General features: G+C 35.7%; 1 protein-coding gene across 1 annotated transcript; it reads right to left on the reverse strand.

Annotated features, from left to right (window-relative positions):
* Positions 1–5,453: 5,453 nt before the first annotated feature.
* Positions 5,454–12,060, reverse strand: LOC18438019 (protein transport protein Sec61 subunit gamma-1). The gene is made up of 3 exons (XM_006848188.4): positions 11,911–12,060; positions 11,653–11,768; positions 5,454–5,705 (listed from the first exon to the last, which is right to left on the reverse strand). Exons 1-2 carry the CDS (start codon positions 12,002–12,004, stop codon positions 11,653–11,655), a joined length of 210 nt encoding a protein of 69 aa, XP_006848251.1. The 5' UTR covers positions 12,005–12,060; the 3' UTR covers positions 5,454–5,705.
* Positions 12,061–17,728: the final 5,668 nt, after the last annotated feature.

The following is a 17,728-nucleotide window of genomic DNA, read 5'->3' on the forward strand; positions in this document are numbered from 1 at the left end:
ATGAAAGGAGTAAATAAACATCCTACTCTCAGTAGAGTATGAATATTTTTTTATAATGTATTAGAGCGTATGAATATTTTTTATAATGTCTAATACATTCATCTAAAAAGTTGACAGGGCTAATGTTCGTATATTTATTGCGTGTTAAGTGTCATATTACAATATCTTTTAATATTATATAAGTTTCGATTATGTAACAAGAAATAAGTCATGGAAAGTTGGAAAACTTAGAAGTTTGAACACTTGATAGTATTAAAATGCAAGTGACTACATACTGTGCTTCCCCGTAATAAAAAATAGTGCTCTAGTCCAACCTACAGGTTTGGAGGGTTCAAAGAGTTATGGAGACAAACGGGATTCCACATTTTCTACAGGGTTGGTTTGTATAAGTTGTAACTTTCAATAATTAAATTAAGGCGCTTCTCCAAAATTTATCATAAGATGCAATTCTACTGTTAAAAAATTCTTAATATGGCTTAAAAATATATTTTTATAACTAATTATAAATTTGTAAACTTAAAAAAGTATTTAAAATAAAACAAATTTATAAAATACATGAAACTCTTAAAAATGGAAGGTCTAGATAATTTATTGCAAGATACACTATTTTTGAGACTCAAAAAAGTTTTTTTTTTTTTTTTTCATATTCATACATTTCGATATCAAGATGATTTTCCAACATAAATAGGTTGAAAAGCTGACGGAGAAACAGGATCCAATCTGTGAACCGAACAAGTTGCAGTTGGTGCTTACACAAAAGCACAGCACAGCTAAGAAATAGTGGTAGAATAACCATTTAGCGAGCGATCAGTAAAAAAACACGCTCTAAAGAGTCTTCCTGCTGCATTGTGATGCAGCAGAGAGACAGTATGCACACATTTATAGCACTAAGTTGATGCAAATATTTTGCTTCAGCAATCTGAAAAATCAAGCTAAAGTGTTTGACTATTCTCGAGCGAATCTCATGTGTGTATACGCGACACACAGAGAGATCAGTGCAGTATTATTTGGCAAATTGCAAGGGGAGTAATTCTTTGAAAAATTTAGAAGGAAAGAAACAAGAGTCTTTGATGAAAGTAGTCTGTCATGTGACAGAGTTTTGGAGAAAACCCTGCATTCTATTTGGGTGTATTTATCGATTTCAAAAGTGGGAAAAGATATTGTGGAAGTTGATGTAAGGAATAATTTATTTATCCTATTTCAATTGGGATTTGGGAAATGTAGGCCTAATGGTAGATGGTCTCCACCGTCTAGAGGGGTCTTGAAATTAAAATTTGATGGGAGCTCTTTAAAGACTCCTAACCGTACGGGTTTTAGAGGAATTGTGAGGGAATGGGTTGGTAAAGTTTTGTTTACTTATGTAGGTCCTTTTGGTAAGAAAACAACAAACTATGCTAAACTCTTGGCATTCCTTTAGGGTCTTAAGATCTTTTGTGCTAAAAATTAGGATCTAATTGTATTGTAGAAGGAGACTTTTTTAATGTTATCAACTGGTGCAATAAGGAGAAGAATGTTCCGCGGGAGCTGAGATTATTCTTGTTTCAAATCTTTGATCTCTCACATTCCTGGCCTATCTCCTTTGTAGAGTGTTTTGGGAGGCCAATGTTTTCGCTAATAATCTCGGGAAGATCGGTATTTCTCTCGCAGAGACGCTTGTCTAATTCGTAGTTTTGTTGTATTTCCTCTGATGGTTTAATAACATTCTTGAACTTCTCTATAAAAACAAAAAAAAAGAAAAAAAACATAAGTGCAGTGTCTCTACACTGGACACTTCCCTCAAGAGAGAAAAGTCAAACTACAGAATGTGTATGCGTATATATATACTGCATGAGACCCCAATTGATAACCATAGGATTCATAACCACATCCAATGAAATATGTTAACCTTCGTAGAATAGCTTTCCTAACCTTAGTAGAATAGCTTTCCTAACCTTTATTTTTTTTTTTTGGGTACAGTAGCAGCCCATTTTTTCTACTGCAAGACCCTTTCCATTTAATTGGTACAGTCGCAGCCCATCTTTTGTCTTGCAAAACCCTCCCTTTAAACCTCCTCCACTTTCTTTCTGAATGTTTGTTTTCTCTTAAAATCCCCTCGCATTTTTTCCCTTTAATTCGTACAGTAGCAGCCCTTCTTTTCTACTGCAAAACCCTTTTCATTTAATTGGTACAATAGCAGCCCATCTTTTGTACTGCAAAACCCTCTCCCTTTAAACGTCCTCCACTTTCTTTCTGAATGTTTGTTTTCTCTTAAAATCCCCTCGCATTTTTTTCCCTTTAATTCGTTCAGTAGCAGCCCTTCTTTTATACTGCAGAACCCTGTCCCTTTAAACCTCCTCCACTTTCTGTCCAATTGTTTGTTTTTTCTGAAAATCCGCTCGCATCTTTTGTACTGAAAAATCCTTTCCCTTTAAACCCCCTCCACTTTCTATCCGAATGTTTGCTCTCTCTGAAAATCCCCTCGCATCTCTCTCTGTCGACAGAAACCCAAAAAACAGAGACCCATTAGTTTAGAGAGAGAAGTATTGGAAACTTTCTCTCTATCGACAAGAACCCACTAGAAAGATACCCATTAGTTTAGAAAGAAAAGTACATGAAACTCTCTATATCAACAAAAACCCATAAAAAGTTTTAAAGAGAAAAGTGCAAAAAACACATGCTTATAATTATTCAACATCTGCACAAATTAATCCAATTATTTTATAGTTCAAAAAACATAAACATTATTCTCAATTCTTTGTCCTCGAAAATTTCTAAATTTCAATATGCCAATAAATTAAAAAACAGATTTCTCTCTCATTCTACTTATAAAATGGAAAACTTCTAGGGCTAATCACCCCTTTATGCTGAAAGAAGCCACAAAAGAATCATTGTAAAAATCACTGTATAAACACGATGAGTTCCCCATAAAAATTCTTCCAGACGAGAAAACTTGGGAATTTTATTCGCTTGTTCTTGTAATTTCAAAGATTGATCCAAAAAATCACTTCCTCATCAACTGAAGCCAGCGATAGGAACTCTAGATGTAATCAGATTTAGTATATAGTTACAATAAAGCTCCTATAAAGTTTTTGCAAGTGCTCCTCAGCGAGCTTTTGCAACATAGAATACCGAAGGGGTTTTTTTTGGAGTTTCTCTCTAAACAAATGGGTTTGGATAGAGATAGATACGAAGGGATGTAGAAAAAGAGCATATTAATAGAAAGTAGAGGAGGTTTAGAAGTTAAAGGGTTTTGCAATCCAGAAGACGAGCTGCAACACTACTAAAAAAAAGTTCGGAAAGCCAAGTGGCCTGGCATCCCATATTTCTTAGGATGTGGATACGAAACTTACGGTTATCAATTGTAACGTGCGGTTGGTATATGGGAGGGTCTAATATATATATATATATATATATATATATATATAAGTAAACATTTGACCGCTATAATGAATAATAATATAAGTAGAATGGAAGCTGTTCAGATCTTTATAATATGGTGCAAAATGTATCACTATATGAATTTTAATATTTTTTATAGAAATCAGATCATAATGAAATTTTAAACATAATGTACTAAAACATATAATGCACAATTAAAAAGTATATAAATTTTTTTTTTTCAAAATATAAAATAAACAAAATATCCCTAAAAATGACGAGGGTAAGTTGATCATTTTAAATTATTGGAAATAATGTTTTTATATGGTACGCAATAGTGTTAGGTATATACACCTAACATTTCATCTTAATCAGATTTGTAAAAAAAATTAAAATTAAAATAATGATATGTATTTGGAATCACTTGAAGAAGATCTGACGGCTAAGATTTAACATGTATTACTATTCATTATAGCTGCCCTACTATTATTAACTTTTTTCATATATATATATATATATATATATATATATATATATAGAAAATGCTAAAGTGAATCCATTAGCTTACAAGAAAAAATGAACCCAACGACCCAGATTGAATTTGAATCGATTTGACGATCACATATATCAAGTAGTGTTTGAATTTTAATTTTTTTTTTACAAATCCAAATCACTTGAAATTTGAAAGGTGTGTATATAAAAATTAGGTGAATCTTTTTAAAAATATCAAAATAATATTTTACATAAAATAAATTGACCAAAATGCCTTAAAAATATTTCAAAGGTATTTTGATCAATTTTGTTTTAACAAATTATTTACCTATTTTTATTAAGTGCGACTTGATGAGAAAAACGCACGCTTAAAATTTCAAGTGATTTAGATTTGTAAAAATAAAAATAAAAAACTATCAGACATATATGATCGTCAGATCGGCCCAAATTCAATCTGAACCGTTGGGCTCATTTTTTCTTGTGAGCTAGTGGGCTCACCCAAACCTTTTCATATATATACATATATATATATATATATATATATATATATATATATAGGAAAAAGATGGGATTAGCCCACTAGCTCATATGAACCCAACATCTCATATTGAATCTAGACCGATTTGACAATCACGGATGTCCGATAGTATTTAAGTTTTAATTTTTTTTCTATAAATCCAAATCACTTAAAATTTTAAACGCGTGTTCATAAAAAATAAGTGAATCTTCAAAAAATATCAAAAAGACATTTTACATTAAATAAATTGACCAAAATACCCCCAAAAAGTTTCAAGAGGTATTTTACGCATTTTAGTTTTTACGAATAATTTTTTTTATATTTTTATTAAGTGCTCCTTGATAAAAAGAACACAACCTAAAATTTCAAATAATTTGGATATGTAAAAAATAAAATACACTACCGAATATATGTGATCGTCAGATCGACCCATATTCAATCTGAATCATTGAGCTCATATGAGCTAGTGGGCTAATCCATTTTCTCTCATATATATAGATATACAGAAAATACTACAAAACGGCCATAAGAAAAAATGAACAATGATTTTACCTACCCTCATCACCATCCAAACTTCATCGCACGATCACAATTATCCGATAATATTTCAATTTTCATATTTCTTACTAATCGAAATAATCTGAAATTTGGAACGTGTATTTATAAAAATAGAAAAATCTAATAAAAATAGAAAAAAATAATTCACAAAAATATAAATTAATCAAAATACCCCTGAAAATTTACAGGGATATTTTGATCAATTTATATTTTACAAAATTTTGTTTTCATATTTTTATTAAGTTCACTTTACTAAGATGTACATGCGTTTTAAATTTCAGATCATTCCAATTTATAAATAAAAAATAAAAATTGAAATACTACTAGACAATCGTGACCGTAGAATAAACTTTGAACGGTGATGAGCATAAATAAAATCACTGTTTATTTTCACCTCTAAGCGTTGGAAAGACTTTTCCTATACATATATATTGCAAGTGACTTCATTTATGCTTGTACAGAACTGTCTATGCATGTGTGCGCGTGAGAGCGAGTGAAAGAGAGAGAGAGAGAGAGAGAGAGAGAGAGAGAGAGGAAAAAGCCTGCATAAGGGCTCCTACATCCGCAAGGCAAGTTTCCAAAAAGCAGTGTCTCAAACAAGCTACTAGAATGGGAAACTAATGTAAGAAAATTAAACGCCTCAAGATGGCCTGGTCTCCAAACATTCCATCATGTGTACGTGCATTTAAAAGATAAAGAGCATCAGGCCACAGTTCTCTGTCTTCTACTTTTACTTTCTGTCTTCTATATTCCAACAATGGCTCCTCTTAATGCCCATTGGCTGCAGAAATAGGGAAATATTTAAGTTACAAATTTTTTAATACTAAGAAAAACTAAGAATAAAAACCTGACTACTATTGAAGCATAGATATATGCAGAATCTCTTTATACATAACGCAAAGGTGATATCAAGACATCGACCATAAAATGTATGAAATGAACATCTACATCAAATATGCACATTTTTTATACTACCCCACATTTGTATGGCACACTTTGGAACCTTTTTTCACTAATAAAAACTAATAGTTTCATGAGATAACAGAACATCTGGCAAATAAGGATCTTGATAGCCCAATAGATCTATTCTTCATTCATTATTTATCCATTTGCTACCAACAATACTAGGAATAAGAGGGGCAGTGACTACTAACCCGTTTTAACTTAACATGAGATGCACAGATATTTTCTATCCTTAAAAAGGATAAAGGAAGCAATCAAGTATAAGAAACAAATTGATTAATGAGATACCATGTACGACTAGAATGTCATGGAGTGGGTCTCCCTAGATACATCCCAAAAGTCCATAGTGGACCCCTATCTTTAGGAGAAACCTCTTTCAGACCAGGAATCCAATTCCCTCATCTCCCTTCTCCATTTGCTTGACCCCATCTTCAGTCTCCTTCTTTGCCAAGACGCTCTAATCTGGTCCCCTAACCCTTCGGGCTCCTTCTCTGTCTCTTTTATACTCCTCTTCTTCCAAATTAGAACCCGAACCCTCTCCTCAACAAAACTTGGTCTCTTCCTATTCCCAACAAAATTCAAGCTTTCATCTAGGTTCTCCTCCAAGGTTGGACCAACTTCAACGCAGAGGTGTTTCTTTCCCCAACTGCTGTATTCTGTCTCCAGGAAGAAGAGGTGATCCCTCACCTTTACATCCATTGTAAGGTCTTCCTAGGACTATGGTCTTCCCTCCTTAAACTCTTGGGCTTGCAGTGGGATACCCCCCCCTCCCTCCCTCCCTCTCAGAAAAAAGAACTCTAGCACCTCTCTGTTGTGGATCTCCTATGGAGCTTATGGCTCAAGAGGAACTCTAGAACCTTCAGAGGAACCCTGAAAAGCCAACAATCTGTTTTTAAATCTATCACAGCCCTAATCTCCCTTTGCGCCAAAGTAATACTGACTTTTGCCTCTATCCCAATCTCCCACTTCTTGATAAACTGGGATTGCCGCCTTAATTTATCAACTCCGACCCCAAGACCTAGACCACTTTGGACACCCCCTCCCCAGGCTTCCTTAAACTCAACACAGACAGGCCTTCCCTTGGGAACCCAGGGCCCTCTGGCATAGGAGGCACACTTGCAGATTCTTCTGCAACTATCTTGACCTTCTTAGAATTCATAATAATTAATGGCTCCACCTTTGAGGAGGCTCTGGCTCTCCTCGAAGGCATCAAACGTGTGGCTCTTGTGGGGCCCAGTGCTCAAGGGATCATCGTTGAAGCAGACTCCAGAAATACGATACTCTGGGCTACCCAACAGAAGCAACCTCCTTGGAGGCTCAACTCTGTTTTTGAGCATATAATTTTCCTTTGCAGCTCCCTATCAAACTCATCCCTCGGGAGGCCAACTTAGAAGCAGATTGTCTGGCAAAGGTAGGAGCCACCCATGGCACAGGTGCACCACTTATCCCCTAAAATCTCTCTTCCACTCTCTTCTCTCTCTCTCTCTTTATCCCCTGACCTTCCTCCTCATTCTATCTTATTCTCTCTCCCCATCCTCAGACAGGAAAGAAAAAAAAAAAAAAAAAAGGAAAAGGGAGAAGAAAGAAAAAGGAAAAAAAAGGGAACAAGAGAAAAAAGGAAAAAAAAAAACAGAAAAAAAAAATTGGGCTAATAGTGGTAGTCTCCCCTATCTCATCCCTTCTGTTCCTCATATCTCAAGCCTCCCCATCTCTACCTATCCCCTTCTTTCTCACCTTTCCCTCATCTTTTTTCTCTCTCTTGCTCAACTCCAAGCTTTCTTAGACAGCCACCGCACCCTCTAAACATTCAGCCCCTATCCCTATTCTCATATCCTTCCCTACCCTCTAAACATTCAGCCCCTATCCCTATTCTCATATCCTTCCCTACCCTTTTTTCCTTTATCACTGTCTCTCTTAAATCTATCCTTCTACCCCTTTTTTCCTCTTTCTCTCACCTCCCCTTCCCCATCGTTTTTCTTGGTATGTCTCAATCTGACGACCTAATGCTTCCAAGGATATCAGAGTTTCTCTTCTTTTGCTTTCTCTTTATCCCCCCCCCCCCCCCCGTCATCTTATCTGAAACTCACATTACCACGACAAACTGCTGCTGCTGAGGATTGCCGATCTTCAAGACCTGTTGAATTGTTACGACAACCTCAACACTCTCAAGATAGGAGCATCCCCACAGCTTGCCCAGAAACATCCCCACAGCTTGACCAGGTAGCATCCCCTCATGTTTTGCTCAACAACAGCCCCTCAGCACGCCCACCAACAGAATCATACTCCATCTCCCTGTTAACCTCTCACTGCAAAGTGTAGTTTTCCTGTTTCTTTTAGGATTTCTTTCTGTTTTTTTTAATACCTAGTTTGGGTCTTCTAATTTTGTAATCTTCTCCTCTTCCCTGGGGAGCTTTTTTGCTTTATCTCTTAATTTCTCCTATCATAACAGTCATTGTTGTAGTTTGAGCACCCGACTTGTGGGATGCCATCCGTAGTATAATCATATGGGCAAGCTTTCTATGCTTCCCCTACAACATAAAACTTATATACTTCCCCTAATCCAACCGTCCATTCTGAATGGAGGGCTAGGATTGCCCCAATCACAATGTCACGTGTCTACACTATTTTATTTTTTATTTTTTTCTACAAACTATTTGAACACCAAATTTTGTACGTCCAATCCTCTATAAACTCGCACTAGCGAAAAATATGAAACAAATATTTCCAATAAAATAAAATGACCAAAATACCCCTAAAAGTTTCAAGGGGTATTTTGGTCATTATATTTTATCGAAAAATTATTTTTAATATTTTTTATAGGTGCGTCACAATGATAAGATGGCACGTACCAAATTTCATATTCATACAATTTGTATAAAAAAACAAACTAAAAATAAAATACTTTGCGACATTGGATCTAGGTTCAAATGGTGAGTGGCTCTCTTGATCAAAATTGGATGGCTGGATGGTAGGGGAAGCATAGATCTTCTATGCTGTAGGTGACGTATAGAAACCTTTCCCTAATCATATTGTAATTTTTACCATATATACAAAAGTTAACATATTTCTCAAAAAAAAGCTCAAACTTCACTTGAGGTACACGTAGAGACAAAAATTCAACAAGAATTCAGCAAGTAGCTGAATGATAGCACGATGCCACATGCGGGATGCACTCCTTCCCAAACATACACACTACGAGATTTATTGGCTGAAATTTGTCAATGTAAGGTCAAAGTTGAGGTTACGAGATATCTTTCAGGTGAGGACCTATAGGACACTCCAAAACTGCCAGGTGGAAGGAATAATTAAATAAGAGCTATAATCTGCAAAGGAGGAGCTCAACCAGTGTTCCGGGACTCAGCCGAGTGCACTCAAACTCGGCTGCGTTACTTGGCCTCACCCTATGGGCGAGCGAGTTTTCTTGTACACCATGTATACATATGAAATACATTATAATACGTCTATTTTAATTCAAAGCTTTCAAATGCCTTGTTGGGTGGCATGCATGGTTACCCTCCCATATGTTAAGGGTTTGAACCCCCTTATATACACCGCCTAGGTTTTTTTTTGAAGTTAACCTTTTAAGGTTTTAGAAAAAAGGACGCCCAAAAAGGGCACCCTTGAAGATCGAATCCGAGATCTCTTGGCTGAAGAGGCATATCTAAGGCGGCACAACTAACAGATAAGCCATTTTGTGTTCAACACTAGGAAATGGGTGGTCATATACTATATCTCAATTTTGTGGTCTTTATTTTAATTTTTTTTAACCTGGGCTGGACTCGAGCGAGTTACTAGGACTCACCCAAGCAACTCACCTTGGGCACAGGCCGAATAACTTGGCCGAGCCAAGTCTAGAACCACTGAATGGAAGAATGGAGAGGAGTGATATTCCATGATTTGGTCCCTTGGGTAACCAAAAAGACTATACCAGTAAGAAAGGCGAGAGAAAATGAAATTTTTTTTTTTTGGGCGGGGGGGAAGGGGGGGTGGGTTGGAGGAAAGGTGGGCGAGGTTACAAGGGGTAGGAAGAGAGAATGAGACAATGGGACAAGGGTGATAGAAGGGGAAGAATAAAATGCACAAGAATCGAGGAGGGTGGAGCAAATAGAGGGAGAGGAAGAGGGAGAGGGAGAGGGAGAAGATTGGGCAGGGAAGGGGAAGAGAGATGGATACGACAAAGATTCATAAGAAGTGATGACATTAATAAAGATGAAAATATTGTTGTTTGTGGTGGTAATTAAGAGATATTTTTTCTTCTCTTATATAGCTCAGAAAAAAAAGGAATAGTTTGAAACACCTTGAAGGAGACAACATATTTAAAGGGCTAGAACACATGGCCACATCAAAACAGGGGAATAAAGACAGAAGCCAATCCACAAAGTTATTCAATATTCAAATCTCAATGACATGAAGAACTAGGAGACCAGAGCACAATGGTTTTTGGCTCGAACTTCATGGAATGTAAGAAGATAACTTCACCGATCACAACTGAGAAAAATCTCACGACATAAAGGAGGGCACTTTCTCTTCAAGCGTACAACCACTTTTATACAAAGATGCAAAGAAGGAACAAAGAGTATAACTAAAGCAGCCTCCGATAATGCCTCCAAAACCAACAAGACCATGATTTCTGAGACTGCTGTCATTAAATTCAACGTCAAGAGCACCAGGGTATAACTCACAAGCGAACGTGGGACAAAAAATTAGCTCAGGAATCCAACAACTATCTATCGAAATATATATTTATCAACAATATAGAAATAGGAAAATCTAAAGCTAAGGACAATAGAAGTCTCTGATTTGCACAAATGTGCCCTCTTCAATAACCATTCCATCTATATTAACTTTAAATATCGCACCTTAAAAAAAAAAAAAAAATTTTTTTTTGAGACAACTCATTATCTATCTGTAGCTACTTGCCACATACTCTTTTATTCTGAACAAGCTCATACTAAGACGGTCCTACTTACCCTAGAGTATCCGTGCAAAATACCAGAAAAGGATAGTTCTCATGGCGAACATCTTCATAACATAAAGCTTCTTTGAATCAAGGATCCCAGACTCCCTGTAATAAATCTCATGGGCATAGAATTCTGACAAACCATATTACGCATGTGACCACAATACATGACAACCAGGTCAAGTTGGTCCACTAAAAGAATAGTACAAATGGAGAAAGACTCAGAAGTGTATGGTAAAATATGAGATGCTTCATAATGGCGGCATAAGAAATTCGAGAGTGGCAAGCTTCAGAAGCTAGAACATTATTATTAATTGCGACTTGTGAGAAGATCAGTTGCTTACAGGTGATCATTTCTGTCTAATGAGAGTATTGTATAATATCAAAGAAATATAAAAAACAAAAAGAAGCCACCATAATCACAAATGAATATCTCGAGGCATTTGGCCTAATTTAAAAGAAGCCTCCATGCAATCAATTGCAAAAATAAAAAAATACCAACGCCCGTGTTCTGGATTCAAATTCCTTAATTCAACAGTACTTGGGTTAAATCATCTTATTTTTCAAACATGTAATTGAGGGCATTTACTGCTACAACCAAAAAATGCCAGGAATTAAAAGGACACAGATCTAGAAAACATGTTCCATAATCATGTCAAAATAATGTCGATAATTGAGAAAAGAGGGCGAAAACCAACGGAATTAAAAGGACCCAGATCTTAGATATGTTCTTTTATGGATTGAGAAAAAGAAAAGAAAGAAACAGACCAAATTTCAACATATCTAAGACGAAGAAGAACTTTACCTAAACAGATCCAACGATGATGTTATTGATAGGGATGAATATAAGCTTCACAAAAAAGCCCACGAATCCCATCACAACGAATCCAATCGCAGTCCTGAACGCAACCTTTGTGAATTCTGCAACAGATGGTTGATTTCATCAGATCCAAACCCAAAAAGAAAAAAAGGAAACCGAAATCACGAGAGGAAAACACAAGTTGGATCATCAAATCAAGAGAAGAGACAGAGAGGGGGAAATCAATCAGGAGAGAGAGAGTACCTTTTCGGTCGGGCTTGTGGCATCGCTTAACGAGGCGAACGCTGTCTTTGGCGAAGTCTCTCAAGGGATCCACGACTGAATCTAGGGCATCCATTTCTTAACAAATCACAGGACCAGATTTTGCTCTCTCTCTCTCTCTCTCTCACAGCCAGAAGAGCAATACGGCTTAATGAACCTTTTATGATCCAAAATGGCACGTGTATAGCTGCTTTCTCTCTCTAGAAGTCGCCTCCCTTCTCTCTCTAACCGGCCAATGAGTAAACGCGTTTCCTTCGCTCGTATTTGGACAGAAATGTCTTTTGGTCGGAGGTAAATGTGGTTTGTATTTCTAGTGGAGAAAGAGATGTTTCCGGGAATGTGTATCATGGAAACATCATCAGTGAGGAGTTGGACGGTGATGGTAATGTGAGAGACTCTTTCATAGTCAAGTCTACACTATAAGGAACTCTTACCATTGCTATCTCCTAGTATCAATGTCAGATTTGGATTCCGTTGGGCCAAAACCATTTAAGCACTCCTCAATATCATATAGTGCTTTATTTTTTATATAATTTCAGGTTCCTGGCAAGGCAGAATGGGGGGATTTTTATGTTTTGTTTTGTTACAAAGTCGAAGAGATTGAGGGGACTTGCGTTCTTGGAATAAAGACGTTTTTGGTCATGTGGGTGATTCTATTGTAGCGATTCGACAACAATTGTCATCTATCCATGATAGCTTGTACATTGAACCCTCTAATGAGGTCTTGATGATGGATAAGGAGTATATTCAGAAATTACAGATCTTCTTGGGTCATGAAGAGAGTATTTGGAGGCAAAAGTCGAGGCATAGGTAGTTAAAGGAAGGGGATTCTAATACAAACGTTTTTCACATATCTACTGTGATACGGAGTAGGGGTGATGGTATTATTTTTTTTAAGGACTAAAATAGAAATTCTCTAGTTACAAAATATGATATTGACAATCACATGATTGGATATTTTAAAGATCTGCTAGCCAAGAAAGTGATATTGATCTCTGTATGGATGATCAGTTTTTGCCCCAAACAAATTGATTATGTTATGGTGCAAGGGATTATTCCCAAGGCCTTTCATTCGGGATGCGACTATGGTATTTCACATTTATTATATGCTGATGATGTAGTCATTTGTTGTAAAGCACCAACTTTGAACTTACTACTGGTCAGAAGATGAATACTGCAAAGAGCAAAGTGTTTTTCTTTGGTGTAACATAGGCTGTTCGATCCTCTATTTTGAAGGAGTTGGATTTTGGGGAAGGTTCTTTACCAGTAAGATACCTGGGTTTACCTCTGTTTCATGGACACTTAAAACACAGTTATTGTCACAGTCCAGTTGGCAAAGTTATTGGTAAGATTGGTACATGACAAGCTCTTCGTCTGTCATATACATGCCATTTACAGTTTTGCTAAAATCAATACTCAACGCATCATCTATTTTCTAGATTCTATCTTTTATTCTTCAGATATGATTGAAAGGTTGCAGAGGAATTTTTTATGGGTAGGTGTGGCGGAAAAAAAGGGTGTTCACCTTGTTGAATGGAAGACAATTTGCCTCATTCAAAAAGAATGGGGGTTAGGGATATGCAACATTGTTGATTTTAATACTGCAAGAATGATGAAGTTGGCATGAAGAATTTTGGCAAAGCCCTCATCTCTATTAGCTCGATTTTTCAAGCACAAATATTTCAAGAATACTTCTATATGGGAGGCCAAAGTAAAATAATATTGTTCTTATGCTTAGAAGGGTATTATGTTAAGCCGATCTCTTCTGAAGGATCACGTGCAATAGATTATTGGGGATAGCCAGCTTGTGAATTTTTTGGTACATCTCTGGTTATCAAGGCAGTCCATATGGGATTCTTATAATGAAAATGTTCATGAGGAGTTGGATGATTTTGTTGGATGGAAGGTTTCTGATTACATCGGAGGTTCCCCTCAGACATTGGTGCTTCTTTCGCCCACATCAGCTCCCCTTATTAGTATATGGAAGGAGGCTGAAGGTCACACTATTCCTTTACAGCCTAAAAATGATTTATTGGTTTGGATTCACTTTGCTAGTGGAATGGTTTCAATTAAAGAGGCTTGGGATTTTATTCGTGACAAAAGATCTTTACAACCAAATTTTTGAGCTCTCTGGTCTTCTAAATGTCACCCTAGAGCCAAATAGTTTTCATGGTTGGCCCTTCACAATTGTTTACCTACTGCATTTTTTCTGCAGCAGCGTTGTATTGATCTGAACTTTGTATGCCCTTTCTGTAGGAACAATGATGACAGCCTTTGTCATCTATTGTTTCACTGTGTGTTCATGCAGAGTGTATGGATATCGATCGTGTGGCGGTGTGGTAAGTGGTTTACCCCTAATATTTATGTATCTATTATGTTGAGAAGTTGGTTAGTTTTCAGATTTAAATCAAATAGCCTTCGTAATATTTGGACTTCTATTTTCTTCACAACAATTTGGTTCTTATGGGATGAGGCGAAATAGGATAAATTTTCAGTCAAGGTCTATAAGAAGGAAGCAAATTGTTACGCAGATATCTTCTCATATTAAAGAGCTAGCATATGCGAAAAAATGGGCTTTTCATTTATCAGGAGAGCAATCATTAAGAGTTTTCAGATCACATGGCGTCAATAGAAACCTCGATCCATTATTCTGATGGCTTGGTCATTCTTCGAGCTCCAGCAGTTCAAGTTGAATATCGATGGAGCTTCTTTGCAGAACCAAGTTTAACAGGCGGTGGTGGTGTAATCAGAGATAGCAATAGTGCTTTTGTTGTTGCCTTTGCTAAGCCATTCGACATTGCCTCTAACAATTATGCAGAGTTTCTTGCTCTTGAAGAGGGTCTTAACCTCGCTATGCAGAGGGATTGCTTTCCTCTCCAAATAGAAAGCAATTCATCCTTACTTGTGAATGTTATTCATGATTGATATCATGCCACATGAAGATTGCATATTGCAGCCAACTGTCAGAGCAAAATTTCCACTCGTACATGGATAATTTCCCATATTTTTCATGAGGACAACATGGTAGTCGATACCTTTGCTAAGAAAGTTTCTTTCAGTTCTGAATTACTATTTAGCGCTCTCGACCGTCAAACTTTATTTCCTTGCTGCTATTTCATGGTTTAGTGCAGTTGTCCTATTACAGAGTTGTAAAATAATGAACTCTTGTATCTTTATTTTATTAATGAAAAATGGGTAAGGGGCCTTCTCCTCCACTGACTTACCCAAAAAGAAGTTTACCCTTTCAACGGTACTGTCAAATTTAATGCTGACGATTTTTTGTAAATATATGTTCTACATGGTCATATGGACCAGACCACCTTTTGCAAAAAAGGAAAAAATATCAATGTATCGCTAAACCGGTCAAACTACTTTAGGCAGGAAAAGTATACAGTAAGACTATTTATCTTTAGTACAAGGTGGTCACAATAAATCTTGACCATTTGATGTAAAATTAGATAGTAGCATTTATTCTATTGACCAAACTCAAACTACAAAAAAAAATTCTCGAACTTTGTGACGCATCCAACCTATCTGACTTTACATCGAAATGGTTGTAAGTAATTGTGATCTCCTAGTATACAATCCCTTTTAGAAAAGAGTTATGTCACGACATTCATATATATATATATATATATATATATATATATATATATATATATATATATATATATATATATATATGGGATTAGCCCACTTAGCTCATATGAACATATGAACCCAACGGTCTAGATTGAATCTAAGCTGATTTGATGATCACAGATGTCCAGTAGTACTTGAATTTGTTTTTTATACAAATCCAAATCATTTGAAATTTTAGGTGTGTATTCTTCTCATCAAGGCACACCTAATAAAAATATTAAAAAAAGTTATTGGTAAAAAATAAAATGACCAAAATACCCCCCAAAACTTTTCAGGGGTATTTTGGTCAATTTATTTCATGTAAAATATTTTTTTGATATTTTTCGAAGATTTACCTATTTTTTATTAACACAAATCTAAAATTTCAAGTAATTTGGATTTGTAGAAAAAAAAACTAAAATTAAAATACTACCCGACATCTATGATCGTCAGATCGACCCAGATTCAATCTGAGACGTTGGGTTCATATGTTCATATGAGCTAGTGGGTTAATCTCATCTTTTTCTATATATATATATATATATATATATATATATATATATATATATATATATGAGTACTTCCTTACTATACTCAATATTTTTAAATACTCATTGCCCCTTATTTTGTAGTACAAATATTTTCGAGTAAAGGTAATTTTTGAGATGATAGATATTTCTATAAAAAACCGATGGCATTTTACTAGTGGTTAAGAAGCAATTATTACTTTGTGGGTGATGTGACACATCATATGAATGATGTTATCCTCCACTATAATTAATAAATATTTCTCTTTCCATCGAATTATTATTTTATCTCTAAGTAATTACTTAAAATACCTCTAAATAAAAAAGTTACTATATGATGGGATAAGAGAATCAAGTGTCCAAAAATGTTGAATACCTTAAAAAAATATTTATATGTTGGAACACTCTAACACAACCCATGAGAAATAACATATATTTTGTTCAAGGGATCAAAACCTCAATCAAACTTAGAAGGCATGCTTTTTAATTAGAATTAGAATTAGAATTTAAAATATCCCACATGACTTCAAAAATATCTTAATTGTCATTTTTTAGGGTTAAAAATTGTGAACAAATAGAGACATTTCAGTAACTTGATCCATCTAAGAGGTCTCCACCAATGACGGGTACCCCTACCTAATTTAAGGTGGGTCAAGGTCTACAACATAGTTCGGTGCCTCGAATCGCCCCTCCAAAAAACCAATATAGATTGGTGATCTGGCCTAGTGAACCGACAACTAAAAAAATTTAGAAATAAAAAAATAAAAAACGTCAAAAAAATAAAATAGGACCAGATCCTTGACAAAAACAACTGGTTGTATTAAAGAATTAACCAAAACCAGCTGATTCATAGGCAGAATTGGCCAGTTCCTAATATTTAAGCAAGACTGGACCAGCACCAACAATTCTCAATCCGAACCGGCTGGTTTCGGTTTCCCGATTTCTAAAACCTTGAGGTGTGTCAAATTTGTAGATTTCTAAGGCAGCAAATGTCAAATACACGACCGATATTTTGCCAAAATAATGAAATTATTAGCCTACGCAAAGCAATGTTAGTAGCACTCGTCATGCAACCCATCTGTCAACTTAACAGGCATGAGGCATCATAATCACGCAATCACTATTAAGTTTGAATTACGATTGGTCCTGTCCATTATTACATTTGAAGAAAGTACTCACAAATCTTGAAGCCATTAGAGTTACAACTTTGAAAAGAATCAAGTTAATATTCAACTTCAATAGGGATCAGGAATACACATCGAGAATAAAATGCATACGCTCAAAATTATCCATAGGAAGAATGCGGAGGACATCTTATAACCTGTACTGTTACGTTTTTCACTCTTTTATTTGTGAAATCTCTGATGGACGGAGCAAATTCAATACCATCCCATGATTCTTATAACCAAACAAAGAGTACATCAAAAATACTCAATTTATCAAAAAACATTTCCCTCAAAATTTGAAGTGGGCATGAATGTTAAGAACCTGAGAAGAGCGCATTGTATATGAAAACATCACATATAAAAGCCAAGTGAAGGATGATATCCATTATCGGTTGATAAAGCTTTATTAAGCTATAAATATAGGCCTTACCCAAGTTATGGTCAGGGCTAATTGACTGTGGTGTGCTGGATATCCATCTGCACATG

Source organism: Amborella trichopoda, chromosome 6 (assembly GCF_054954075.1).
Source record: "Amborella trichopoda isolate Santa Cruz 75 chromosome 6, AtrichopodaSantaCruz75HAP2 v2.0, whole genome shotgun sequence".
Classification (NCBI taxonomy): domain Eukaryota; kingdom Viridiplantae; phylum Streptophyta; class Magnoliopsida; order Amborellales; family Amborellaceae; genus Amborella; species Amborella trichopoda.